The sequence below is a fragment of the Syngnathus typhle genome, linkage group LG9 (genome assembly GCF_033458585.1).
Source record: "Syngnathus typhle isolate RoL2023-S1 ecotype Sweden linkage group LG9, RoL_Styp_1.0, whole genome shotgun sequence".
In the NCBI taxonomy this organism is placed as follows: domain Eukaryota; kingdom Metazoa; phylum Chordata; class Actinopteri; order Syngnathiformes; family Syngnathidae; genus Syngnathus; species Syngnathus typhle.
Genome location: NC_083746.1, coordinates 2,270,403 through 2,297,851, shown reverse-complemented (window position 1 = coordinate 2,297,851; position 27,449 = coordinate 2,270,403). Strand labels below are relative to the sequence as shown.

General features: G+C 48.9%; 2 protein-coding genes across 6 annotated transcripts in view; one reads left to right on the top strand and one right to left on the bottom strand.

The window, feature by feature from the left end:
- Positions 1–44: 44 nt before the first annotated feature.
- Positions 45–9,685, top strand: slc49a4 (solute carrier family 49 member 4). Its single transcript, XM_061286594.1, has 9 exons — positions 45–469; positions 2,051–2,144; positions 2,752–3,032; positions 3,376–3,505; positions 5,090–5,198; positions 6,308–6,375; positions 7,376–7,503; positions 7,593–7,775; positions 8,685–9,685. The coding sequence occupies exons 1-9, from the start codon at positions 196–198 to the stop codon at positions 8,798–8,800; spliced, it is 1,383 nt and encodes a 460-aa protein (XP_061142578.1). The 5' UTR covers positions 45–195; the 3' UTR covers positions 8,801–9,685.
- Positions 9,686–10,571: 886 nt separating this feature from the next.
- The window catches only part of sema5ba (sema domain, seven thrombospondin repeats (type 1 and type 1-like), transmembrane domain (TM) and short cytoplasmic domain, (semaphorin) 5Ba), a 42,290-nt gene continuing 25,412 nt past the window's right edge, over positions 10,572–27,449 (bottom strand). For 2 of the 5 annotated variants that reach the window (XM_061287313.1, XM_061287314.1), the window contains 16 exons: positions 27,078–27,176; positions 26,580–26,793; positions 24,702–24,987; positions 21,634–21,769; positions 21,343–21,550; positions 21,065–21,272; positions 18,581–18,698; positions 18,336–18,520; positions 17,650–17,793; positions 17,069–17,508; positions 16,204–16,419; positions 15,623–15,793; positions 14,453–14,590; positions 13,978–14,022; positions 13,584–13,789; positions 10,572–12,159 (listed from right to left, as the gene is read on the bottom strand). In XM_061287313.1, the coding sequence (XP_061143297.1) occupies positions 11,983–12,159; positions 13,584–13,789; positions 13,978–14,022; positions 14,453–14,590; positions 15,623–15,793; positions 16,204–16,419; positions 17,069–17,508; positions 17,650–17,793; positions 18,336–18,520; positions 18,581–18,698; positions 21,065–21,272; positions 21,343–21,550; positions 21,634–21,769; positions 24,702–24,987; positions 26,580–26,793; positions 27,078–27,176 (2,991 nt within the window). In that variant the 3' untranslated portion in view covers positions 10,572–11,982. Of the gene's footprint in view, positions 12,160–13,583; positions 13,845–13,977; positions 14,023–14,452; positions 14,591–14,842; positions 14,894–15,622; positions 15,794–16,203; positions 16,420–17,068; positions 17,509–17,649; positions 17,794–18,335; positions 18,521–18,580; positions 18,699–21,064; positions 21,273–21,342; positions 21,551–21,633; positions 21,770–24,701; positions 24,988–26,579; positions 26,794–27,077; positions 27,177–27,449 lie in introns of those variants that run through there. The other 3 variants (XM_061287315.1, XM_061287316.1, XM_061287317.1) reach the window with 3 other exon arrangements.

Below are 27,449 nucleotides of genomic sequence, written 5' to 3'. Positions count from 1 at the left end.
CTAAAATGGCGGCTTAAGAGCCACAGTTTCCGTACCGGAAACCAGATTGATTGCGCATGCGCAGTCACGTTCCGCACTCGTCGGCTGTTGTGTTATTGCCAGCGACTAGAACCGAGTGTACTCAACGTTCTCTGCCGGCTAAAACGACCACAAAAAGGCAGAATAGATCCAGAACCGAACTCACGGTGATCCACCATGGGTGCCGTTTCGAGCACCGAAGCCGAGAGGGAGCCGCTTCTCGCTCCGCCGCCAGTCAACGGCCGTGTGTACGGCCGAAGATGGCTAGTCCTCAGCCTGTTCTCCCTGCTGGCCCTGATGCAGGGAATGGTGTGGAATTTCTGGGGCCCCATCCAGAACTCCGCCGCTCATGCGTTCGGTTTCACCAAGTCCGACATCGCGGTGCTGGTCCTGTGGGGTCCGGTAGGCTTCATCCCGTGGTTGCTGTTCATGTGGCTGATGGATAAAAGAGGTAAACTCGGACAAGTATCGATATGTTGCAAAACACCATGTGATGCATCGATTGCAATATATTGTATTTTCTTAGCAGGTAAACTAAAGGATGCTGATGATCTTTACCACTATCGGACCCGATCATTGTAACGTGTAGCCTCAAAGTCGTTCAATTCAGTTTTGAACTTGTTTGCATGTCCTCTTGTTATAAAATCACATGAAATCCCCATTGTTATGTCAAAAGTAACAAACTACATCGTATAGAGTTTTAAAATCATGATGTTCCCTTATTGATACGATAAATATTGGTTGATATGCTCAACAAAGAAGTTCCAATAGGTCATTGTGAGTTAAACGCAATGTTACGTATTCAATCAGGGCGGTAGCATCTTAAATAACTTAATGACTCGCCTTCCATTTCCCAGACGAGACAGCGGTATCATGTATTGACACGTTTACAAGTAGAGACATTGTCGGTTGTTAGCACATCATTTTGACTGTGACTGCCATGTGACTAATTTGCAGACTTGCCTAACTTTTCTTCATGTGACAATGAAGTCAGGTCAGACATGTAGAAGAAGAGACAGCTGACAAGTTGGGAAAGACGCATATTTGGCACTCCGCTTTACTGCCGTGTGGACTTGGCCACGAGGCCGTGTGGTGAATTGGGTTAGCGGGGTTGCGGACGTTGATAAAACGCCAGACACTTCGTAATTGTTGTCTCACAGGTTTGGTGAGTCGCTCTGATGCAATTTTGTTTTCCAAAATGGTGTGGACGTGATATGTTTACGGACAGTTGGATGAAACGGTATTGAGTAAAAACAAAAACACATACACTACCGTTCAAAAGTTTGGGGTCACAAAATTGTTTGGGTGACCCCAAACCTTTGAACGGTAGTGTATATATTTATTTAGATAATTATTTATAGATTTTATATATAATCTTCTGTGTAAAAAATCTTATAATATATATGTATACTTATATTCATAGATTATATATAATCTTATACAAACATAAGATATAATTTATAATATTTAATTCATAGTATTTTATTATAATAATATTTACACTACCGTTCAAAAGTTTGGGGTCACCCAAACAATTTTGTGACCCCAAACTTTTGAACGGTAGTGTAGATATTTGGGGGGGACTAAGCAATAGCGATATTAGACAAATATTTATTGATAAGACAATGCTTAAAATGAGACAGAAATATAAATATCTAGTTTCATTGCCATATTTCATAAGTCTGTCCACTTCTCTGCTTTGTCCCCCCCCCCCCCCCCGTCCTACATTAGCCTAGAAAACAAGATGTGAGTTTGTTGTCGGAATGCTGTTAAGTGCTCGTTTGGAGGGTCTCTTCAAGTTCTTCCACTTCAACTCGCTCTCGAAGGTCTTGTCGAGGCGTTGCCGTTCAAGTCGCCGAGAAAACAAATAAAAAGGAAAGGCACTTATGACGAATTTAAGGGCAGCGTCAACATTTCCCGCCAACCCAAAAATCTAATATTTGCAAATGGCCTATTTGTCTAATATTTGAGATTGACATTTACAGAGTGGAGGTCAGTGGACTCTGGTGGTCTGATGATGTTCTGTCTGCAGGTCTTCGGGCGTCCCTCCTGCTGTCGGCCTTCTTAATGCTGCTGGGGGCGGTGCTGCGCAGCATCCCGCTGACGGACCCGTCTCTCCGCCGCTGGTAAGACGCCTCCTCTTCGCAATCATCGCCACAGTAGAGGAGCAATCATTTTAGACCGTGAGAAATTATCACCATAAAGCTGTTGGCCCTCTTCCCGTCAGTTTGCCCAAATCAAGGTCAGAGCAGGTGCGGCGGTTCCACCTGCCGCCTGCCGCAGGATGCGATTGACCTCAGCGTGACGCCAGGACAAGGTGGCCTTGTAGCGACAGATTGCACCATAACAAGCCAAAACGCTGACGACCTTCATTTGGAGACGGGTCGCCGACTCGGGGCGGCCCGCTGACGTGCAGACAAAGCAGTCGTTAATTAGAGATGCGCTAACAGACAAAATGGCGAGGAAAAACACAATAATGGTGCTTTTGATCATTTTGAGTGCTTTTGCTGTTAAAAGTGCCATATTTGTGCTTTAAAAAGACAATTGTTGTGTCTTTAGCAAAACTATGGTGTGGGAAAAGCCATTATTTGCCCTTACAGATGTTAACCAGACTGACAGGGGTCATGCGCAGGTGCAGCACTCACCAGTAGATGTCGCTGTAACCGAGACAAAACGATTTGCTGCCGGCGCCTTTCACCCAAAGCTCATTTTGAATTTTGCTTGTCGTTGCAGGTTCATCCACGGCGGTCAGCTCCTCAATGGTTTAGCCGGTCCCACCATCATGAGCGCTGGCCCCTTCCTATCCACCACGTGGTTCGCCCCGGACCAGCGGGCCACCGCCACCGCCGTGGCCTCTCTCTTCCCCTACCTGGGCGGGGCCGCCTCCTACGTGGCGGGACCCCTGATCGTGCCCGCCCCCAACGGCACCCAGCCGGCGGGCCACCGGGTGTCGGCGCCGCCGCCCGCTTTGGACGGCGCCATCCGGGAGAAGATCCAGCTGCTCATGTATGCAGGTACGAGCGGCCCGAGATCGATTGCGCTTCTGCGCCGCGTCGCAGGACAAATACGATCAAAGGAAGGCGCATGGACAAAAACAAGGCAATTTCGAGCCCCCACATGCAGACGGCTGGAAGGAAAATGGATTTTTGGGAGTGTCATGCTTAAATGATTCAGAAAATTAAAAGCATGTGGCGATGTCAGAAGATGGAGACTGACGTCTGTCCCACTTTCATTCCAAGTCACTCGTTTTAAATTCTGGAGGTCGGCTCATGATGCTCGCTCGCCACTCAGAGAAAATACAACGAGGAAACAATTTTCAGCAGATTTTTAAAAAAATATGTATTTGTCCTCTTCCAGAGCTGTCTGTCATCGCTGTGCTGTTTGTGGCAGTGCTCTTGTATTTCCCCTCGCGGCCGCCGCTTCCCCCCAGCGTGGCCGCCGCGAGCCAGCGGCTGAGCTACAGGAGCAGCATCTGGAGACTGCTCAGGTGAACCAACACACAAGCCTCCAAAATCATTTGTATGCATTTTTGAGTATTTGCCGTGCTTTTTGCAACGCGTCTTAAGTAGAACGTGACGACGACAGAGCTTGTCGAATTGGACGGAATCTTCAACGAAGCCCCTCGCCGTCTGTTGAGGGTCTAATCAAAGAGATCTTCCCCTCCTGATAAATGAGAGCGCTCCATGTGGGTCACATGTCGCCCTACCCAGCTAACGTGCGTGATCCTGAAACATTTTTAAAGGGCTGCTTTTTTTTTTTTTTTTTTTGGGGGGGGTGAGACGGTTTTTGCGAGAACGCGGCATCGCCCGAGGTTTGGGCCGTGGATCAAAGCGGCGGAGATGCGCGATGGCAGCCTGTGAAAAAATACCTTTGCTGCGGGCCCAGTGGGCTCAGGCGCCTTTGGATGAATGGCCAAGTTGATCCTCATCCTTCACACAAAGTTAGACCAAGCTTATCCGGGTCATCCAGCTTCCGGGCACCCTTTTATCTCGGTCGGACAGCATCGAGCCTCCAAGTGGCTGTTTTTGAGCTTTTTTTGGGGGGGGGGGGGGGGGGGGGGGCTCTCGATAGACTGACATACCAAATGTTGTTTTCTTAACTGAAACTGGCTTTGGGCTCTGGATTTGAGAGTCGGCATCAGTGCACTTCAACACCGGCACACAAACAAGCCGATGCCAGTTAGCCGCTAGCTAAAGAAAACCGGGCCGCGTTTCCGTCTGGTGGAGTCGAACGTGTCATCAGCTAAGTGCCATTTGTCCTTGACGGACCCGAGCGGAGATCAATGCATCACGAGTGACAAGGTTCAAAGCTAAAGTGATTACAGGCGGGGGGGGGGGGGGGGGGGGGCGTGCCACAGGGCCCGGCGGTGGTCTCATCAATCCCGTAGCTCCAGCCTGTTTGCGTCTTTGATTAAAATGAAACCATAACTTTCCGCCCCCTGTCGCCACGTCGGGCCGCGTAATTAAAACGCCGCGTCGGACGGAAGCAGGGGCCCGGGATCACGTCAAGGCTCACGTCCGGCCGACCGGGCATTGAGCATTTCAAAGATGCGCGGGTGTCGCATGTGAAGCTTGGTGCTGTTGTCGAGATGGTCCGCGTTTGCCTTTCACCTCGGTCTGCCTGCAGCATGACAATGAGGTGGGCGGAAGGTTGGGGGGGGGGGGGGGACCAAAACAAGTAGTGTGTGTTACCCGTACGCTTTGACTGTGTGTGTGTGCGGATGTGCTAAGCTGAGTGGATTTGAGCGCCTTCTCGAGCCGCCAGCTCACGTGCATGTCGTCGCCCGAAGCTGTTTCGCCTCAGCCGGCCGGCAACTGTCTGATGTCTTATTTGTCCACCTTCATTTTGGCAGCCGTGAATCCGCTGCAGCCATCTTAAAACGGCTCAAGTAGAAGATGGGCTTTTTTTTTTCCCCCTCTCCTCGTTGCTCTTCCGGTTTTGGATGGGAACATTTGCCTTTAAGGCAACACCAACATTGAGACCTTTAGCGCCGTTGAAAGCAAGCGGCTCGCTCGCTCGCTCAGCAATTTGCCAAATGGTGATTTATTTATTTTTTTTGTGCATCCCGCAGTAACTTCCGCTTCCTGATGATCGCGCTGGCCTACGCCGTGCCCACCGGGGTGATCGCCGGCTGGGCGGGCGTCCTTGACATGATCCTCACGCCGGCCAAAGTCAGCCAGGTATGTGTGTTCGCCACACACACTCAGACACTTTAGTTTTAATACAGCAAATAACTCATGGTGCTTCGCTGCCTCGGGCTTTTTTTTGTCACAATGTTGGGTCACCGCTCGACGTTTTCAATCTTGCCGCCGCCTCGGAGAACAATTTGCGAGCCAAGTGGCGGTCGTCCACTCCGTGTGCGTGTGTGTGTGTGTGCGTGCATGACAATGAGGCAACCCAAACTGCCTTTTCCGCTCCATTTGCCACACTTAAAATTTCGATCGGCCGCTCATACGGGGAAGCTCTCAGCGTGAAAGGGATCATTTCTTTTCTTTCGCATTATATCTCGAAGCCGGAAAGATTCCCCCACCGGCAGCAATCGTTCTTCCAGCTTTGTGTTTCATGGCGGGAGGCAGGCAATCGATTTGCCTGTCGAACGACGGCAAAGGGAAAGTCAAGCGGCCGCCCGTCCCCGCTCCCCTCCATCCGTCGACATTGTCCACTTGGAAATATTTTCCCAGCCTTCAATTTGGCTTGGGCTTCCCGAAGCGAGGCGTCGTCAGCTCCCCCACCGTCCAAGGTGCAGTTCACGTTGAACGCGCTGGCCTCCAGCGCCTCTCGGATGCAATCACCTCGGCAAAGACGTTCCGTTCCGCACACTGCGGCTCACATCAAACAACTTGTACCCAAACGGTATTAACCATGACGGCACCGCTGCCGCTCCAGTTGGCCGGGGAAACACGCACACACACACCAGGCGGCTTGAAGTGGGGCCGTTTGCGTTCTCCCAAGTTTGCGAGCGTAAGATTGGTATTACGTGCGCCGTTGCCTGAGGCCGATGCAATTAGAGTTTGGCGTCCTCGCTTTCCGTCTCACTGGATCCATCTCATCAATTGGATGTGTTGTCGCAGATCCTAACGAGAGGCGCCCTGACAATAATTGCTCGCCGTTTGAAAAGTATCCCCGATAGCGCAGCCAAACGACAAAACACAGCCATTTGGAATAAAAGTTGCTTCTGATTGTTATGGTGATCATTCAAAGGGAAATGATGTTGGGGGCGGGGCTTCTCCAGCTTCATCCATGTTGTCCCATTTGAAGGAAATATTCTAACTGGTCTCTCGCTCGTCAGGTGGATGCGGGCTGGATCGGCTTCTGGTCCACGGTTGGCGGCTGTGTCTTCGGGGTGGCCATGGCCAGGTGAGCCACCGACTTCCCGTTTCAAAACGCAGTTCTTGTTTCAAATGTGCCTTGAAATATTTCCTGACCCTCATTGGAGACTGGAAAGGGATTGGTTAGCCATCTAGTGGAAGGGACTTTTTCGGACAGATATCGCTAATAAAGGAAGTTTGTTGTTGTCGTCGCCGCCGCGCTCAGTGCAATGAAATGAACTGGGCTCCCCCGTCCAACGGCGTGCGCCTCCATCAGTTAGCCGTAAGCTTCTTATGGATTTGCTACACGCCGTGATCCTCTCCGCAATGAAATCAGGATTTGAAATGAAGCCCCCGGCTTAAAAAGCTCTCTTGTGCTGCTCATCTTGTTGGCAAGACAATCTGGGCTAACATTCACACCAAAAGTTCCTGTAACTTTTACTTCTTGCCAGTCCCTAATCTATCTAGATATAGATAGATATAGATAGAGATAGATAGATAGATAGATAGATAGATAGATAGATAGATAGATAGATAGATAGATAGATAGATAGATAGATAGATAGATAGATAGATAGATAGATAGATAGATAGATAGATAGATAGATAGATAGATAGATAGATAGATAGATAGATAGATAGATAGAGCGATCGACATTAGCTTCTTTGGTGAAGTCCTTTTTTTTTTTTTTTTGGTCTTATCTGGAGCGCCTCCTCTTTAGTTAGAGAGCGGCGCGTCTCATCTTCCGCTCGCCGGCGTCTCGCGGGGATGGTGCGCTAGCCGTTAATGAGCTACGGCGCGCAAAAAGACAAGCGAGACTGCGAGAGTGCCGTTTTCTCGGCGAAGACGAGCGCCGTCGCTTGTTTAACGACGGGAGAAATTAGGGCCAAGCGAGTCATCCATTTTTAACGCTTAGTTCCCGTTTATTAGTCAGGGCAAATTAAATTATTTTTCGGAATCCCCCGTGTAACTTTTTCAAAAGGCCGCCTTAAGGCTGCCTTGAAATCCTAACGGCGGCCCTTGCTGGAATCCCTCGTTTGCTTCTCAGGTTTGCCGACTCCATCCGCGGGATGCTGAAGCTGATCCTGGTTCTGATGCTGGCCGGGGCCTCGCTGTCCTCCACCTGGTTCACGCTCACCTGCCTCAGCAGGGTCACGCACCTCCCCTCCAACGCAGGTACAAATTAGCCGGTAATGAGCGCTAACCTGGCTAGCGCTAGCGGTGGTCGCCCGTAACGCGCTGCTTTTCCCCCGCCCTCCCGGCAGCCATCTTGTACACGTCGTGCATCCTGGTGGGCATCTTCATCAACAGCAGCGTGCCCATCTTCTTCGAGCTCTTCATCGAGACGGTCTACCCGGTCCCCGAAGGCATCACCTGCGGCGTGGTCACCTTCCTAGGCAACCTCTTCACCGGACTGCTCCTCTTCTTCCTCACCTTCTACTGTACAGGTACGACGGCCTACCTTCCTCACCTTTCCTACCTTTTTAAGTTTCCTGTCCTGCCTCCCTTATCACCCTCTTTAATTCCTAGCACTTCACCTGCCTTCCCTCCCTCCCTCCCTCCCTCCCCTACTACAAGATGAGTGTGGCGCTTGTATTAGAAAAAGAAATCCTCAGGGTGACGCCGGCGGGCTCTTCACTTTAGAAACAATCAACCTGCTCCATGAACTCCCCTCGGTGACCATCTTAACACCGGCGCGGTCACGCCGGGCCTCACGTGGCTGGGGCCGCCGGCGAACCTCGCCGCCCTCCCCTCTGCTCCCGTCGCCCTTTTATTTCTCATCGTTAAGCCGTGCGCGTCGGCCCGAATACAAAGCAGCACCGAGGATTGGCAGGAAGTGGAGGCGGGTTAGGGTTAGGCGTTGTGCTGCTGAGCACGCGGCATAATTGCGGCGCTTCCTTGGAAGATTCTTTTTCCACATTCCGTATTATTTTGACAAAGTTTTGCGGCATGTGTGAAGTGAGCGACGTGCAGGCGCCTCCAGAAGACTCCGAGGTCTTCAAGGATCTCTTGAAGGATGGAGATGATGTGAGAGCTCAGATGCCTTTTTTTTCTTCTCTCCCTAGAAATACTTTGAGAGAAGTGTCAGTCGTTTGCGTTCCTGTTCATTTTTGTGCGTCAGAAGCGCATAACAATAACCTGTCACACGGTCATGGGTCAGATTACGCACGTTTTTTTTTGACCTGACTTGCATGGAGCTATCGGCCAACCTAATTGATTGCACCTTACCTACCTCCTTTCCGACCAAGCATGGTTCCTACCTTTTCCACCTCACCTACCACGCAACCTTCTTTTGCTTTCATTTCTCACCTTTGATACAACCTTGATTTGGATCTTGTTTTGTGCGGCCTCCACAGAGTTGTCGTGGTTGAACTGGTGTCTGACGAGCTCGTGCATCTTCAGCCTGGTGCTCATCATGTTCTTCCGCGAGTCGTACGACCGCCTCTACCTGGACGTCTTTGTCTCCGTTTGACGGGACAGACAAGACGCAAAACGCGGACCTTTATGTTGCACAAAAGAAAAGGGACTTTTTAGTGACGTTTTTTTGGGTGAGATTTGCCAGCAAGGACTCTTAAAATCGACGTTTACCCTACACAAAAAGTGGCCATTTTGTCTGACCGAGCTTCCCACAAAATGGACGCTGCCACTAAGCTGCCTGACCACAAGCCAGCAGCAGCCAAACGAGACAAGATATTATTTTGGGATTTGTTTTAACTTGACTGTTTGGAGCTCCAGGATTGGTTACTTGTCTTACCTTTAAAAAGGTTGTTGTGGTTTTTAGCTAACAATGTTTTGTGGGTGTATGCGCGTGCGTGTGTGACCGCAAAAGCGTGATGATTGTGTGGCCTCCAAGCAAGGCGGAATAAAAGGGAGAAGTAAAGGATTGATCGATCTTTAGACGTTACCTACCAACCTCGTTTTACAAATTTCTTATTTTGTGTTTATTATGTTTTGACAGACTTTTAAAAGGAACCTGCAGGGGGTCACCAACCTCAACGGGCGTGTCTCAAGGTCTTTCAAAGGCTATTTACGTCACGTTTGTGCTAACAATAGTTTATTTTGTCGGTTTGTCCAAGCCAAAACGAGGCGACTCGGTGATTGTGTAAGTTCCAAGTGAGTGGGATAAAACAAAAAAGGGTTTCATTCAAAAGCATCCAAGGAAGGATGTTTTGTTTGTTTGCACAAAGTGGGGAAATGGGAAAATTGTTGTTTGTTTATCATGTGCAGAAATGTTTGTCCTTTGCCGTCGACATACGTGTCCTTTGTCGTGTTCCCTTTGTGGCCTTCGGCTTGTACGTGTCCTGAAAACTCTCCAGCACCTTATTTCCTTTTATTAAAACTGTTTTATGAATAACAACGGTGTGATGATTGACTTCACAGCACAAGGACGGAACATAACATTTAAACCTTTCTCTTTTCTAGTGGAACGTACGATTATCAATCTTTTTTTATTTAATAAAAAAAGTATTTCTATACGTGGTCATTCATAAGCCTAAAGATATGTCAAACATCGAATCATTGCGTGGTCCCAAATATAATACTTAATACAGGGGTAGTGTTGGCTCGTAAGTGAACGATTCGTTCGAAAGAACAAATCGTTTCAGTGAACGAGTGAACGAATCTTCCTAAAGTGATTCGTTTTATTTTTCAGTTCATATGACTTCAACCAGTAGGTGTCGGTAATGCGCATTGAAGCTGGTGCCACTTCGCCGTAAAACAAAACGAAGAAGTACAGGACAAAAAGACGTCACTTCCTGTTCATGAACGAGCCGGGAATTACATTTCCCGTTCTCCAACTGAACGGACCTGTGCGTGAACGGGTCAGTGAGGGCACAAATCCTGACTTTCCCGTTCGCGAACGGGTCAATGTTCCCGTGCAGCAACGGATCAGTCAGTGAACGTGTTGCGGCTCCTGGCGTCATTTATTTTCGCCAGAATGTAGATTTGCGATTTGTCAAGAAAAGAAAGAACCAATCACTGAGACACGTGCATAAAGTAAGTGGTGTTGCAGCTTGGAGTCCAAGCTAACTGCTAACGGTTTTTTTCAAAATGACAAAAATTGCATTATTAACCTACTTATAGAAGAGTGTTAGGGTAAAGTGCATCTAAGTGTTAATATGAACCGCTTCACGTGTACCGAGACCCGAACCGGAAAACTTCACTTTGAAACGGTAACCTTGTCCACCACTCGAATCAAAACCCCATTTGAAACCCAACAACAATAAGACAAAGAAACGTCTGCCTTTGTGGTTGCGCCCACGCTTGGCCTTTTGAAATTTTATTGAGTTTTGCGCCGCTGCTGGTAGAAAAATAGAAAGTAGCAAAAGGATTCACAGTGTGGACGACAAGACGCCCCTCGCCACAACTTGCATAGAAAACACACACACACCAGCCCACACACGTCAGTTTGTGCATACGTGCGAGTGCGGACTATAAGGCTTCCCTAAAAACAAGACCGAATATACATACGTGTACACAAATGTATACACAAACTTTTACAGGCTGTCAATCATCATCTGGCTATTTACTGGATGGACACGCACACACAGCAGCACAGTAGTGGCATTAGAATGAAGTACAGCGTCAGTGTGTATGTTGTCCACACACACACACACAGACACACACGCACACATGACCCCCCCCCCCCCCCCACACACACACACACAAGTCTAGTTATTTTTGTTCACAAGTACAAATCCACAGTGTGCGCACACTCCAATGTTCCCAGTTCCCCAATTCACAAGTACGCACATACACCAAAAAAAAGAAACCCAATTGAAATAATGTAATGTTGCCAACAAAGAAGAAGAGTTAGTGGTTCTATGCTACTGGCTTCCAAAGAGCTTGAAACAAAGTTAGAGTAGGGCTGCAAAGGGTGAGCTTAAATCGGGTTCTAAAAGTCAGGAGGAGGGGCCAAGTTCAACACTCAGGTTTCAAATTAAGCCTGGCTTCATGATAGAGTTAGGTTTTGAAGCTTCGGTTAGGCTTTCAAGCCAAGGTTAAGGTTTCAAATTCGGGTTGAAGTTTGAAATCCTTGAAACCCCACCATAAAACTCCAACTCTGAACCCTTCATTTAAAACCATAACTTTGTCGTGGAACCCAAAATTTGACATCTTTGACTTTTAACTCTCCGGTTTGAAACTTTCACTTAGATTTGACATTCAACTTTAAAACCCTGATTTGAAAAGTGAACCCGAAACCCCAACGCTTATTGAAAACTTAAATCTTAACTTAAACCCAGTCTTGAAGCCCTACTTTCAAGCATTTCAATCAATCGCAATTCATGTTACAAACCAAGTGTCATCTACTAGCTTATCCCAAACCCTCGCTAACGCAGCACGGCGGCCATATTTGATATGGCCCCCCGCGCTATTTCATTTCGGAGCGATCCGGTTGGACGGTCTGTTGAGAGTCTTTATCCCGGTGGATTATTTACACTGGCCTCATCCCCTTGCACGTCTTTTGACAAGTCATCAGCAGGACGTTTGGAAATTCGCCGTCCCTCGCTTAGTCCGGCCGGCGCCAAGTTCCTTCCACTTTTGTCAAGCAAAGCCTCTTTCTCCAGGCGGAAAGTTCCGGCTCCTTCGGTCACGGCAGGGGGGGTGGGGATAGTTCGTTGGGGGGGGGGGTGGTCCGAGCGGAGTCAACGAGCCTCAGGTGTTGTTGGTGTGGTTGTAGGTCCGGCAGGGCGAGGGCGAGGCGTTGGGCTGATAGTCGAACTTTCCCAGGGCGGGCGGGTAGTACGTGGTGGTGTACACGTTGGCCTGCTGCAGCGACGTCGGGAACAAGTTGGAGCGTTCGTCCGGCAGGAGGTTGTTCTTGTTCAGCGTCTGCGAATGGCAAAATGCAAGGTCAGCAATTTTCAAACCGAACCAAAGCAGTTTTATTTCGGTATCGCGAAACGTTTCTACACAAGAAATCGCCTTTGTGTTGCTTTCAAGTAAATTGGGGACTTCATCATTTCGAAACCTTCAACTAAGAAAAGTACATTTAATCCATTTCTATTTGAAAAGCAATCCAGTTGATTATGTTGCTGGGCTCTTTGACATTGGCCTTTGCAAGGTCCGAGTGGTGAATAGCCCAGCGGCCCTGAATGCAGCGTCAGACTCTGAAGTACCTCGGCTGTTCGTGCCTCAAAAATAAAGCCAATGTTTAAGTATAGCACACTAAAAGGAAACCTTTAACAGCACCCCAAAGGTGTTCCAAAGTAAACCTCAAGTGCGGAAAAAGCCTCAAAGATTTATTTTATTTACACTGCGTGTGTGTGACTGTGGGTTGCACACACACACATACACACATGGTGTAAGGGTGATTAATTCATTGTGGCAGATGTGTTTAGTTGGCCAGTGTTTTCACGGGCGCAAGCAAATCAGTTTAACAAATGTAATCTGATTTCATGTCAAACATCGTCAGTGCAATAATGGACAACAAAATGGAGGATTTGGACATTGGACATTTTGCACCGAGGCTCACCTTTTAGGCGCATTTGAAACCATTTGGGTTTCATTTGCGTGCCGTGCCCCTTCTTTCATAGTGGTCTTAAAAAGTGAGTTGGACGGCTGCCATCATTTCAAGCACTTCAACTCGACAGAAGGAACTTCATTTTGTATCATTACGAAAGAGGAGCATAAAAAGTTTGATCATTTGCCATAAAACCCGAAAAGAACCAGTGGCATGGTTCTTTTCGCAGGCAGCTTTGCTCTCGTCTCGGATCTCATTAGCTTGTGCAGGTGCACCTCATCACGCCGGCGCCAGATTCGATCGATTTAGCCAGCATTTATCATTAGCATTGTCACGTAGCTAATTAAGGGGATTGCTAAGAGCCGTTTGACCTTTATTTCCCGTCGCCCAAAAAGCCCGGAGAATCGAGCGAGAGCGGGAAATAGGTCAGCGGCTAAAGCGGCTAAACGCTGCGTTTAATTCATTTAAACATCCAAGACGACGCGTTGCCTTACGAAGGAGGAGGTCAAATGCAAGCGGACCGTTTCATGAAGAAAAGATTTGGAAGAACCTCTCGTGGTTCAACTAATGAGACCAGCAGAGAACGGAGTCGAGCGTGTTAGCGGCGGCGCGCTAATGCAACGCGTTAATACGGCGCAGGTGAGCAGGTGCTTCATCCCGGCCCGCCGAGATGAATGCGCCAATCAAAGTGGTAAATAAAACATGAGAGCGCATTTAGAGTTCTTAAATCTTTCAAGCGTTGAACACGGAAGACATCTTCTCCAGAGCGCTACCGGGCGAAATGTCGACCCACCTTGAACTCCATGGGCGTGTACTTCTCGTTCTTTGGCGTGACGTTGCCCTTGTAGTTGAGGTGGTTGGGCGTGGTCGGGTGGATGACGGCCGACTCTTGCGACGGCTTGTGGAAGCGTTGGCAGTACACGTAGACCAGGAAGGACAAGAGACCGGCGCCCAGGAAGCACGACACCCCGGTGGCGATCAGGTGGATGGACGTGAACGCTGCTCGGTGACCACAGCAAAACAGCCAACTCGGCTCATTCATTTCTTCCACTAACTGTTAGCAAATTCAATTGGATGTGGACAGACATGAGGATGGGATGTAGCATGCGTGTAGGATGCCATGCGTGTGATGGGGGGGGGGGGAGGGGGGTAGCGGGTGCTTGTCAGACCACTGCTAATCCACTTACCTCCGCAGTGCTGGTCCGTATCAAAGCCCGATGCGGGAAGGATGACTGCAGAGAGGAAGACAGGAGCAGACGGTCAGACGCACACACACACACATGCACACGCACAAACACACACACATGCATGCTTGAAATACCGACAAGGCTGCCAAAGAGGGGACACACGTGCAACAATCATGACCATGCCGTTGAAGGTGACAACACAAGACACAACACAACTTGGTTGGTTCGCCAAGCAAGTCATGGTTCGGTCAATCTGAAATGAACTGTCGGAATTAAAGTGAAGGTGAAGAATTTTTAGCCCGGGAAGTCACTGTTTTGAAAGCGAGTCTGTTGTGTAGCGCTAAAAAAATGAATCGGGCCATTTTGTTAAGAAAGCAATTTTCATGTATCTTCAAATAAAATCATATATATTCATAAATAAATACTAATAAAATAAATGAAAAAGTAAATCATTTTTAAAAAGTTGCAAACTCACCAGGTATTTCATTGCAGTCCCTACGCTGGGTGGTGTTGCCCACGCAGGGGGCGCCCCCGGTGGCGCCGCACGCTCGGGTCCTCGTCTGCACCCCCGAGTCGTCGCAAGCCGACCACAGCGACCAGGCCATCCAGCCACCTGGACACAAACGCCGTTCATTACTGCCGAGAAGAAACCGCGACCCACACCCGCAAAGCCCCACCGGCAACAGCACAAGAACTCGTGATGTAAACAAGTTTGTTCAGTGCACACCGGAGATGACGAGTAGGCCCAAAACAGAACCTGTGACCCGAGAGGGAAAAAGAAGAAAATCCCCATTGCGCTGAAATCAAATAAAAGACCGCTTTGCTTTACTGGAGTGAGCAAAAGCAGACGGGAGGACGCGTTTACCTCCGCTGTCAGCCTGGACCTCCATCTGCTCCCTTGGGGCCCAACACGCATCTAGACACACACACATAGAAAAGACTGCGCCGTCACACCGAAAGCGCGCCAACGTATCGAGTGGTGGTTGAAAAGATGTTTTAGAAATATATCTAATTAATTTTTAACTTATCTTTTCTGCTCTGTCACCACAGTAATCGGCAAATTTTGCAGCGGCCATCAATAAAAAAAAAAAAAAAAAACTTTTCTCCATTGTGCACTGACACAAAGGTTGCGCCTTCGTCACTCCAGCGGACCGTCCGTTCCTCCTGCCGCCCTTCATTATCGTTTAATCATCGCCATGAGCGACAGGCACAGACACTTGATGGCCGATTAGCAAATGCCCGCCGTAGCGTGCTAGTCCGTGTAGCCAACGGTCGATTGACAGGACGCCGGAGAGGGGAAAAGACGATCAAAGGGGGCCGATTAGCATTTCGGCGCCGGCGGGAGTAACGACAGGAACTCATTTACCCCCCCCCCCCCCCCCCGGTTAGTAATTATGAGGGAGGTGGGAGGAGGGTGTGCCACTTGATTGACAGCTGGGATAATTCCAATTGAAAAGTCCTCTGGGGAAAAGAAATGCTTGACGGGAGACAACGGAACCATTTAAGCTGGACTTCAAACGCCTTGCCAGCAAACACACACCCACGCATCATTTTTTCTCCCTTATAGGAATAAAAAAAGCCCAGAAAATATCCCAGAAAGAGAAGATAACAATTCAAAACATTCCCAAGTCGTCCTTGTTCTCACCGTCGCACGTGTGCGTGTTGCAGAGCGCCTCCTCGGTGTGCAGCCCCAGGCAGATGTCTCCCCCGGCGGACGGCGGCGGGTTGGAGCACGCTCGGGTGCGCTGGTAGTGGCCGCCGCCGCACGCCGCCGAGCACTGCGACCACGACGACCAGCACGACCACGCGCCCTTCACTGCAAGCCAAGCGTCATCACAACGTCAACGCTAACACACGGGTGCCATTTTCAGACACAATTGGCGCATCCCCATAAACACCTAGCGCAGATTATTTAGGTCAGAGTGAGAGCTCTTGACCTGCAACAAGTTTGTAATGGCGGCTTGAAGGCTGTGATTTAAGGCCCCTCGTGCACCTCGCTAATCTATATTGGCTCCATCCTTCCCGCTAATCTCATCATCAATTACAATTTCGCAGCCATTCTCTCTTTTGTCACTGGCCAATGAGTGTGCGCGCCGAGCGCTCATGATTGCAACGAAGACACATAGCAGCGAGTTTCTCACCATATCCTGAGCGGAAGGACATTTTCGATCCCCATGAAATCCAGCACGGGTGTGATTCTAACGTATGCTCGCCGGCGGTTCTTACCGAGACAAGCCTGGACGTTGCAGTCCTGGTACTCGACGGGGGAACCCTTGCAGGCCACGGGGGCGGTCTTGCCCTCGGGTCCGGCGCAGGACCGCCGTCGGGTGCGGTAGCCTTTGGAGCAGCTCTGCGAACACCCGGACCAGGAGTCCCACGAAGACCAGCCAGGGGTGCTCGCCCCTCGGACCGGCGGGGTCCGAAGCAGGTCTTCCACTAAGTCTGCAGACAAGAACAGAATCAATACTTTGTAAAAATACAGTGGTGCTCCACGGCCGCATTCAAGGGCAGGCACTGGAGGTATGAAATATTAGAAGCCAGCCCTGAGCCTACAGGAGGTCCAGAGTAGTTGTTGTGTGTGTGTTGGGTATTCTGCAGTGAGCAAATGGAATGCGTACTTGAGGGCAGGCATTCAACTGATGGATGCTTGAGGGGTGGGGTGTGGTGGGGGTGGGGGGGACACAGAGCTGGGCTGTAAAATAACATTTGTCTTGACAGCAGGAGAAATGCTGCCGCGAGTAAAACATTCCGTCAAAGTAAAGCAATCGTCGTCAATCCCTCAACAAACACCCCCTCAACTTTTTTTTTATTTTTACATCATGAATACTTCAAGACGACCCGACCCTCCTTAGGGGTTTTATTACATTTTTTTTTTTTTTTGCATCTTGGTTCAATGAGGGTTCATTGCTAGGGGGGAAAGGAAAGTGACATCAATCTCAATAGCTAAGCTAATTTGCATAGCCAACAGGTGGCGCTAACACCCCAAACTGGATGTTAGATCACGTTTGGCAGTCTGAAGCCTGAAGAAGAGTGCCTTTTGTGAAAACGCCCCAACCAACAATGGAGAATGAAATCAAAATAGGCGCCTTACCGTCTGTGTCGCAGGCGGCGGTGCCGTCGTTGGGGCAGAATCTGGTCTCCAGCTTCCGTCGTCCCATCTGCAGCTGATGCGGGTCGGCCAGGCGAGCGCGGCACATGTAGCGGGTGCGCTGCTCCTGACGTGCGCCGCCCTGCGTCACGTTGACCGGCATCCACGGCGTCCAAGGGGTGTTCCGCTTGACCTCGGGACACGCCTCCAGGTTACACGCCTTGTACTCCTGGTTAAAGTCACAATTGTCATGTTTCCACGTTTCTGATTTGGTTGCGAAATGGCGCTGGCTTACCAGGGCGCATCCCGGGCAGCTGTTGCCGTTTTCGCAGGTCCGCACCCGCGAGTGCACCCCTCCGCTGCACTCGCTGCTGCACTTGGTCCACGAGCCCCACGGGGACCACAAGACCGGCTGGGGACACGAGGCGCCCTCGTTGCAGAACCTAACAAGCAACCACAATGACTTGGGAACAATATCATTTGGGATAAGAGGTATTTAACTTTTTTTTTTATCTAAAATATTTTTGAAAAACATACAAACTACTGGCACTTGAACAGGGGGGTGTAGACTTTTGTTTGGTTACCTCTCGTCACGAACGGCCCCCACGCAGACGCGGCCTCCGTGCCGCGGCGCCGGGTTGTTGCAGGAGCGCTGGCGCAGCTCGAATCCCGTGCCGCAGCTGGTGCTGCACTGTCCCCATGACGACCAGGGCGTCCAGCCTCCGTTTCTACGGCGACGCACACCAATAATAGGAGCTCATTACACCAGGATCGAAAAAAAAAACCCCTCTGTATTCAAGGGTCACGTTTGAGCTTTACAACCAACTGATGGGCTCAAGGTTTAAGAAGTATGGTGAATAATGGTTGCTTACTGAGTCAAAAAAAAGTATTTTTTTCATTATATTATTCTTAATGGATTGGATCAAAATGAATGTACATGCCCCCTTTTAATATTTTTACATTTTATTTACAGCAAGTCAATTTAGAAAATATTTTCAGTTAGACAAAACAAATAAAAACATTTTTTTAATAAACTAATATTTTGAGTTAGACAAAACAAACTAATTTACATCTTAAGATATTGTATTATCTACAGTCAGTAAATTACTGAGATGAATGAATTTGGAATCTTTTTTTATTAAATTCACTTTAAGGAAAAATATTTGAATCTTTACAATATGTGAATTTTCGGGTGAAAAAACATCCTATATTATTGTCCCCGCCTGTAGTAATTGTGTATTCACAAAAGACACGTGGCTCTTCCCCCCACCTGGAACAGTTGGCCACCTCGATGGTGGCTCCCTCGCACTTCCTGCCCCCGCAGCGAGGAGCCGGGCTGTCGCATGACCTGGAGCGGCACAAACAGGAGCTGACGCCGTCCACACCGTCGTCGTTGCTGCACGCCTGCCACGCCGTCCAGTCTCCGAAAGCGCCGTGCCTGGTCTGGTTCTGCAACTGGACGCCAAAGTTCCACAGCTGGGTTCAAGTCTCAACCTTCAATTTACCGTGACTTACCGGACACGCCGTGATGTTCTGCTTCCACTGACTCATGTTGGTGCTGTCCTCCAGCGTAGTGCAGCGCCGTTGACGCATGTCCCAACCGCAGTAAGGATCTCGAGCTTCCAAGCACAGACTGCAGGGGGCGCAATTGGAATCGTTTCAGAAATCGAGCGGCAAAGAGGCTGATTAAAAACCATCGTAAGATATTCTTATTGAATGGCGCCTAATTGAATGTTAGGCCGCTAATGAGGACGACTGAAGCGGCTCATTAGCTTCACTTCCTGTCAGCCTTCACGGCACTTCCTGTCCACGCCTCCTCCCCATTATTAAAAGGCGCCATCAGGTACAGATGAAGCGACAGCAGGCGAGCGCGGCTAATGGTGCGAGTCAGCGGCTCAAGGTCGACAAAGTGATTTCATCGAGGAGCTCTCGTTTGCGGCTCAACTGCACGGAACTTTGAGCGCCAGTCAAAGTCAAAGTACACTATGCCTTGCATGTTGAAAAGACCAAATTCAGACCCGACCAGCAGATTGCAGAGTGACGACGGACATGCAGCAATTTCGATTTTAATGACGTTCGAATTTTTAACCACATTGTCAGATTTAATCGTCCGCAAACAAAAGGAGGATTTGCACATGCACGGATTGCAATGTACAAGGTCCTCTGACATAAAATCGTTTACAGGCGTATGAAAACAACTCTGGGCAATGAGCCACATGCTGCTTCACTGACGTGAGCTCAATGTTAAACAGGCTACCGGCTTACAGAAACATAACACCAGCGGCCATAAATCGTGCGCATTGTCTGCTGGCGTAATTGTCGCTTCCGATCGTTTGTCGTAAAAATCCTTGTCAGCTTTTACGGCGTCCGCGTTAAAATCTGGCGTGCGGGCGTATAATTGCGGCGATGATCGTCACGGCCCAAAAAAAAAAAAAACGAGGCGCTACTGCGAGGCAGTAGCCTATTATAACACGCACTCCCGCTTTCCCTGGGGGGAAGCACACTGACATGTTCACGCCGCTCAGCTTCTCCCCCAGCGGCGAGGCTCTTTCCCCGGGGCGCAGCCGAGCGACGGGAAGGCTCCAGTCAGCCGCTACGTGTGTGATGCAACACTGCTGCCATCCAATTAGTGACACGCTGTTGACACCGGGGTGACACACTGAGTGGCATTCAATACCTCTGCCAAAACAGATTGGGAATTTCAATGGCAGCCTAGCTAGTGCACTATTGCAGGCGATGCTAGCGCGGCGCTGCGGCTAACGTAAATCAGCTCTCGGGGTGAGTTAGCGAGACGGGCGGAGGATGACACGGCGCCATTAGCTCCAGGTGCCAAGTGGCCGGGTCAAATCTAATCACCATAAATAGAGGACAAGGTGCACACACGAATACGGACACGCGCACACAGGCAATCGGTAAAAGGCTACATATCACGCGCTGTGGAAAAGGTTTAGCAGCGTAACCAAAAAACAAGATGGATGAGCTCAACGCGAGCTGGCGAGTGGATCAATACGAGAAAAGAGCGAGACATTAAAAGCACTTTCACTTAATTGAATTTGCTCGCAAGATGCTCACACCTGCCACAGAAAACACATACAACCACCACTTAGCGTGCAAAGCTAACAGCTACGCGACGACCACGCGGTTTCACTGCGGTGGGAAACATTTTGTGTACATTCAAGATTTTAATGATTTTTCTTGGGGGCATATCAATGAAAGTAAAAATGTATGTTTACTTCTGCACTTCAGGTCATTACGTCACAGAGTTAGCGTTCTATTCTGCCATTCGTCGGTTATTGCTAATGTTAGCCATGTTGACGTTTTTGTGTTGCAGAGGCTTCGGTAAGCTGTCAAAATGTCCGCCGACGTGAAGAGCTAAAATGACAGACACGTTGACAGGAGTCAGGAGTGAGGAAAAGTGTCAGAGTGAGCAGTCCCCAGCTGGAGGGGATCTTCGTGTTCCTCTCACTGCCGACATCTCATTAGATCAACTGTCTGACTCCTCTCTGTGTGTGCGTGTGTGCGCGCGCGTAGTTGTGTGCAGTTACAGAGTTAGATAAAATATTCAGGTGTATTATTATAATAATAATTACAATAATAAGTGCTTTGCAACAAGATAGCGCTGAGCCACCTGAAAACATCCGTTTGCTAACCTGGCGACGAAAAAAGGAAAGACTTTTAAGTGGTTAATTAATCCTAGCGGAGGACGTTTTAATCAGCTCCTATAGGGCGGCGGGAATTAACTGCCAACAGAGAACAGAAGCAACCTCGACCGTCTTCCTTCCTTGGACGAACAAAGGCTATTCGTGGTCGGCTTCAAAGCAACACTGCAGGGAAACACGCCACCTTGAACGCATCAGTTGGGGAACAAAGTACTGGTACACAAGGACATGCGGTATTTACGACATTGTCTGGCGCATCATAATACGGCAAAGTGGTCACTGTGGACTACAGCAAGAGATGGCGGAGTAAAATGCAGACAAGTGGAGACTATGGACTCACGTCTCAGTGCGGTACGTGGAACATCTCTCCAGGGGGATCTTTAGCACTCGGTCGCTGAGGCCCACAAAGAGCGAGCGGTCGCTGTGCAGGATCTGCAGGCTCAGGATTGGTTGCCGCGCGCCGGACGGGAGGAGCTCCAACTCCTCCAGGTAGCAGCCTTGCAGGTTCTTGTTGGACGTGGCCAGCGCCTTCAGGATGCTGCCGTATTCTGCTCACGGTGGAGGAAATGCTCCTGACTTTGTGCATCATTTCGACCGCGCCGATTTATCTCCACTGACCGGTGGCGATGTACATGACGTGGTAGAGCGTGTCCATTCCCTGCACGATGTCCACTGCCAGGTGGGAGAAGCGCACGTCATCCTGCATGACCAGCGGGTCCACTGACTCGGGCTGCACCACTTCGTTCATCAAGAAGAGGCGCTGGGCGTCTTGCAGGCTGCGCTCCGTCAGACCCTCGTTTGGACCTTCGTCCTCGATGGTACCGCACTGACCGTGGAGAGAGAGAAGAACCGCTTGTCCTTTCCTGTCCTTCTGCGAGTCCGCCTAATGATGCTCAAAGTGAGACTGACCTGGAAGTTGCTGATAGGGTTGGGGGTGGGCATCCAGGTGGAGCGGGGATTCTCCTGGGAGCGGAAAGGCCCGTTGAAGGCGCGCGTGATGGCGCTCAGGTTGAAGGCGCACACGGCCGAGGCTGCGATGCTGTTGCTGGGGATGAAACATAGGACAAGGTCAGGAGAGGAAATGACGTCATACGTTTGAGGTAGGACTGTCTGAATCCAAAGTTACAGATGAATAGATATGAATTGAACAGAACAGGTGTCATGCTGTCGTGTTTTGTTTTGTCTTGTCCTGTTTGCCGTATTGTCACTTCCTGTTTTGTTTTGGTAACTCTCCTCTCGTTTCACCTGGCGGGTCCTTCCTTCCTTTGCGCGTCAGGCTACTTGACTTCCCTGATCGTTGGGCCTAATTGTCCGCACTTGTGTCCCCACCCTTCTGTGTGTATATAGCCAGCGTCTTCCCCCTTGTCTCGTGCTAGTCCGTCTTGAACACTAGCGATCGCGTGAGGAACAGATCGAGATCCTAGTTTAGAAGCTACCTTTTGTCAAGCCTGTGTTCTCTAGTTATGTTTTTTGCCACCGTATTGAGGCGCTTTTGTTTTTTGCTGTCTCCAGCCTTGTTGTCCCTCCTTTTGAGGTGCTTTTTGTTTTTGTGCTGTCTTCAGCCTGTTAGAATAAACACCTTTGGTTGTCACTCTGCAGCCGAGTCCTCTCCCTGATCCAAGTCTGACAACAGGAGAAGTACGGAAAAATAGTAATTGTTACTCCGCATGTCAACATTGTGTTTCGTGTGTTGATCCATGTCACCCCCCCCCCGTAATGAATCGGTACACGCTACACTAGCACGTCTTGTTTGGCTACTGGCTGAGCTCCTCTATCTGCTCTGTGCAGTCAATAAGAACATAATTAAAGTCTCACTTGGAGAGCAGGTGTCACGTAAGAAGGAGCAAGTGAGACAGAGAGAGGAGGTAATGACTTCCTTCCTTTCCTAACGCTGACTTCTCTTTTGTTTGTCGCCAGGCTCGCCCACACGCTTGCTCGTCGCCAGCGCGAGTCGGCGAGACTTGTGGGAGGACGACCAGATGGCGGCTTACCAACACATAGAAACTAACTTTGTGTGTACTTTTGTGAGACTTTTTTTGCAGGTCCATTTATGATTGACATGGTAAGTAAATTTCATGTTGCTAAGTGAAAAATCTAAAAGTTAATGAGCTGTGTTATTAGTGTTTTATGGTGAGCCATTAAACTTGATTGCCACGTTGCGCCCAAACGCAATGACCAAATCTCTAATTCTTCTCAATCTAGCCTTGCCCATCTGTCTCAGTATACGTGCTTCCAAATCCGGTAGCGATCGCAAAAAGAAATCTAAGAGTCGTTTGTCTTTAAGAGGGGACCGTAAATGGCCCAAACGACCCTAAATTGCCCGCTACAAAGCCAAATGTCAGACTCCCTGTGTCCAGCCTCATTTTGTTGCTGAAAATGAAACCGCCATAAACACACTGAGGCCATGTTTCAGCTGCACAGTGACGTCCAGTGTGGCAGGGGACAAAGAAAAAAATAAAAAAGGCTCGCTCAGCACCGCTCGTGAATTACATACATATTTTCACACTGCACAACAAGGGCGGCGTTTATTCATGAGTCAGCAAACACCTGAACGAAAACATAAAGCAACGCTTGCTAAATAAAGCAAGTCGCCGGTGGCGGGCTACTCGGAGAGAGTCTCGGATGTGTGTGTAATTGCTTCCGGAGATCATAAATAAGTGTTAAAAAAAACATTTGGACTTCCTCACTGAGTCACATGATGCACTTGATGACATCATCACACCCACCGATGTCAATCAAGGAGTTTTTGGAGCATTTTAGCATAACGTCTATGCTTTGAATTCGCTAGAAATGAATTATTTAAAGCAACATGGCACATTTCATGTTGCCACAGCAGTTGTTTTGGCAGGTCCGCTCCTAGATGAGTGTGCCGAATAGAAAGTACATTCCGAGCGAGTCACAAATGACGGAGACTCATAATTAGTAAGTAATGGCATCTTAGCCACCATCCAATTAATTAAAAGGCGGCTGTGGCGCTCTCCTGCGTCTACGCTAAAGCCCTCACATTACTTTCGACAAGCCTCTTTTCACAGGTACTAATTATTTTCACGATCAATCCATCATCTTAAGGAGATGAAAAGCTAGGAGAAAGGAGTCATCTTCGCTCTTCTTGTTATTGTCACGTGATCGTAATGGTTGACTGTTATTGTCTCGTGATCGCGATGTCTCAATGTCAGCCCTGGCGGTCTACAGCGCCAAATAGAAAACAAAAAGCCAGATGGGGACAACTTGGATCGTTGTCGGTGAAACGACACGTGGAGACGTTGAGCGTTCTAGTCACACGGAACATCTGCGAGTGAGCTCACTGGAGAGCGGACAATGTTTTTGTATTTGCAAGACAAATTCCCATCATTCTGGAACAAACCATTACTGATACTGCAGCATCATCTAATGAGAAGCTTGTGTCATGAGTCATTAGTTAGTGTGAGGAAGGCGAGTGATAACAGCACGCGCCATCGGTACCAGGAATAAAGCACTCAAAGGAAATTACTGGAAACGCAGCAGGTGTTCATTATTGCAAAGGCGGAAGAAGAGCACAAAAACACTTTTCTGCCTGCTCGACAAACAAGTGCAGGTTCGAGATGAGGCACAGCCACTGTTGTGTTAGGGTGGAGTCACCTTCGAGAGGTGTGATGCGCTCAGTCATAGAAAAAAAAAAAAAGCTGCGATATAGTGGTCAATTCCCTAGCTACTGTAAAAGAATAAATAAAAAGAGTGGCTGATGCGATGCGTTCAATTGCTGTTTTAAAAAACAAACTGGATGTGAAGCTTTTGGGTGCTTTCCAAAATAACACGTGAGACGTGATGCGTTCAGGCACAGTCGTTAAGAAAGATGTCCTCTGGATGTGAGGCTTTTATGTGCAGTCGTTAAAAAAAAAAAAAAAAAACTGGCCTCAAGGTGTGAGATGTAGTGAAAGTTTTTTTTTTTTTTTTTAGCAGAGGTCGTTTTGTTGACGTGTTCTTTTGGCGTGACTTACACGTTGGTGGTGAAGATGGCGTAGATCAGGTCCTGCTCGGGCAGGTGGAAGGTGCTCTGCAACTGGTTGTAGTAGAAGGGGATCTCGCCCGAGCGCGAGCAATTGAGGCGGGCTTTCATGAAAGTGGTCCACGTGTCCTCCAGCAGGAAGCGGCCGCCGATGTCGTTCTTGCAGACGCGCGCCACCCGCGAGTACACCGTCTTGCCGCAGTCGTGCTCCACCGCGTTCTCCCGCAGGAAGAACAACGTGAACAGGCCCATGTCGTAAGCGGAGATGAAATGCGGCTCTGCCGGGACAAAGGGGGGAAAAGGAGAAGGTCATTACAGCGGATAAACGAATATAAATGCCATTTTAGGTTTTAAAAAAAACAAAATTCTAGATGCGATGCGTTCAGTGCTTGTGGTAAAAATAGACACTCTCCAGTGTTTGAGGCCTGATGAGCTGAGGAGTTGTTGTAAAAATATGTTCCCAAATGTTCAGTTGCTTAACGAAATGAGGCATTCGGGTGTAGAGGAGAAAAAAAAAAAAAAAAAAAAGACATACGAGTACAAGATGTTTGCACGTGGTCGTAAAAGGCGAACAGAGATATTTGCTACATTTATCTTCTCTCCTTTGGGTCCTCCAGCATTGATGCATTCAGGTTCAGTAGGCATTTCCGCCGCTGACCCCGCACCCGGCTATTATTGCGTGTAATAAAAGTGGCAAAGGTGTAAACGAGAGAGGATGAAAAACAGCGGGTGATAGACGGACGCGATGTTTTGATGGCAAATCCATGTGACGACTCGTGTCCAAGTGGACGCTTGCGCCGTGATGAGTGGCGCCGTTTGGGTTTGGTACTACTGTCATCGATCAAGGCTAAATTGTTTGATGGAGAGAAAGTGAAATGTCCACAGCATGCTGAAAAGAGAGCACAATTCACTTTGAGCTCAACTGACATTTTTGAAAAATCACTGTCCTCTACTCATTTGCATACGCCGCCTCCGTTTTGCCACAGGTGACATTCAACAAAAGACGGCACATTTCCTTCTATTCAGTCTTTTGTTTCCTTCTGGGAGGCGAGCTGCCGGAGCAGAGAAAAGCTTCCGCTGCGTTTGTTGTAAGCGATACGGGCGCCTCGCATCTCGCCTAAACACAGAGGAGTCGTAACGCGTCATTTTTTGCAAATGCGCCATCATCCATAAAGCGGAGAGCGGCGCCGTAAACAAACGGGCGGCGGCGGCGGGCTCCCGTCTTGCGGACGTGACGGACGCGACTCTGGGAAACTTAAGCAACTTTGTGGGATTTGCTTGCAATCAGACAAATCAGACTTGACTACTTGAGATGTTTTGTGTCACCTACCGAATTTTACGTTACTCAGCAAAACTAGTTTCGGGGGTACGAATGAAAACAAACAAACTCAACCAAGATTCAATTCACTTTTGACACGACTAGTTAGCTCTTTGTGCTATCGGGGCACATGACGTGAGAGAGTCGGTCGGCAACTGGCTGACGACCAATCCCACGAGGGAACAGATTGATTGGATCCAGCCCCCACCTTGATCCCCCCCCGCCTTCTTGGGTCCGTCTGAACCGGTGCGGCGGCTTAACGCTGGAAATGAGATTTTCATTCTCACCTTCCAATTCTGGAGAAAGGCAATTCTGTAACGCTGACAGCATGTGTGTGTGCGTGTGTGTGTGCGTGTGTGTGTGCTGGAGTCTCCATTGCTCACGGATCAGCAATCTACGTTTGCCCACTATGTCGTCGGCCAGTTGTTCACGCTTCCTCACTATCATCTCCACTTCCCTCCTCGCCCCGGCATAAAAGTCTAAAACTTGCCCGATAGAAATCAACACAACAGATTAAATTGCCGGCGATCCGCCGCTCGGTTGTCGCTTTACCGTTAAGCCACTTGGAGTTGTACTGCGCGGTACGCAGCGGCGGCATCCCGCCCAGGCTGCGGTAGATGACGGGGTCGCGTCCGGAGAAGTCGATGACGGTGGCGGCGTAGAGTTCCCCGCGCTCCGTCAGCACGGCCGTGGAGTTGTGGCGAGGGTCGTACGGGCAGCGGGCCACGCCGTTCACGCGTTCCAACACTTTGCTCAGGTTGCCCACCTGCCACAAAGTCATCTCTTGATTGGTTGAGGGAAGAAACAAAGAACTTCGAGAAACAAAGATGGCCGACCTTTGTTTTGAGTCAAGGTTAGAAAAATGGTGACAATCTGAAACTAACCAGAAGTTTATTTTTCCGACTAAAAAAAGATTCAAAATGAGTCATATGGTAGTAGAGAAAATACAATAAAATTAAATTAAATCAAATTAAATACAATAAAATTAAATTAAATACAATAAAATTACAAATTAAATTAAATAAATAAATAAACGCTGGAGCCTGGTACCTCTCTGATTGTGCAGAGGGGCTGGAAGGCATTGGTCCCACAGGTCATGACTTGGGTCTTGTTGACCAGCAGCACTCGGATATAGTTCTGACACTCAATCTGCACGACAAAAATCAACAAAGTAAAACGGGTTGGTCGTTTGTCATCGAAACACGATGCCAGGCAGCCGTTTTCCAAGAGAATTGATTGGACGCCTTTGTGTGAATAAGGTTGCAATCAGTACAAAACCGATCGAAATCAGCAAACGAGCTAATAGTTGTGGCTGACAATCAGAGAAAGTTGATTTTCCACACGATGACTCTGCGGCCGTGTTTACATAGACTTCTGCAAGTTTGAAGTGAAGACAAGTTTCAAGCGCTTCGAAGGTTTTAA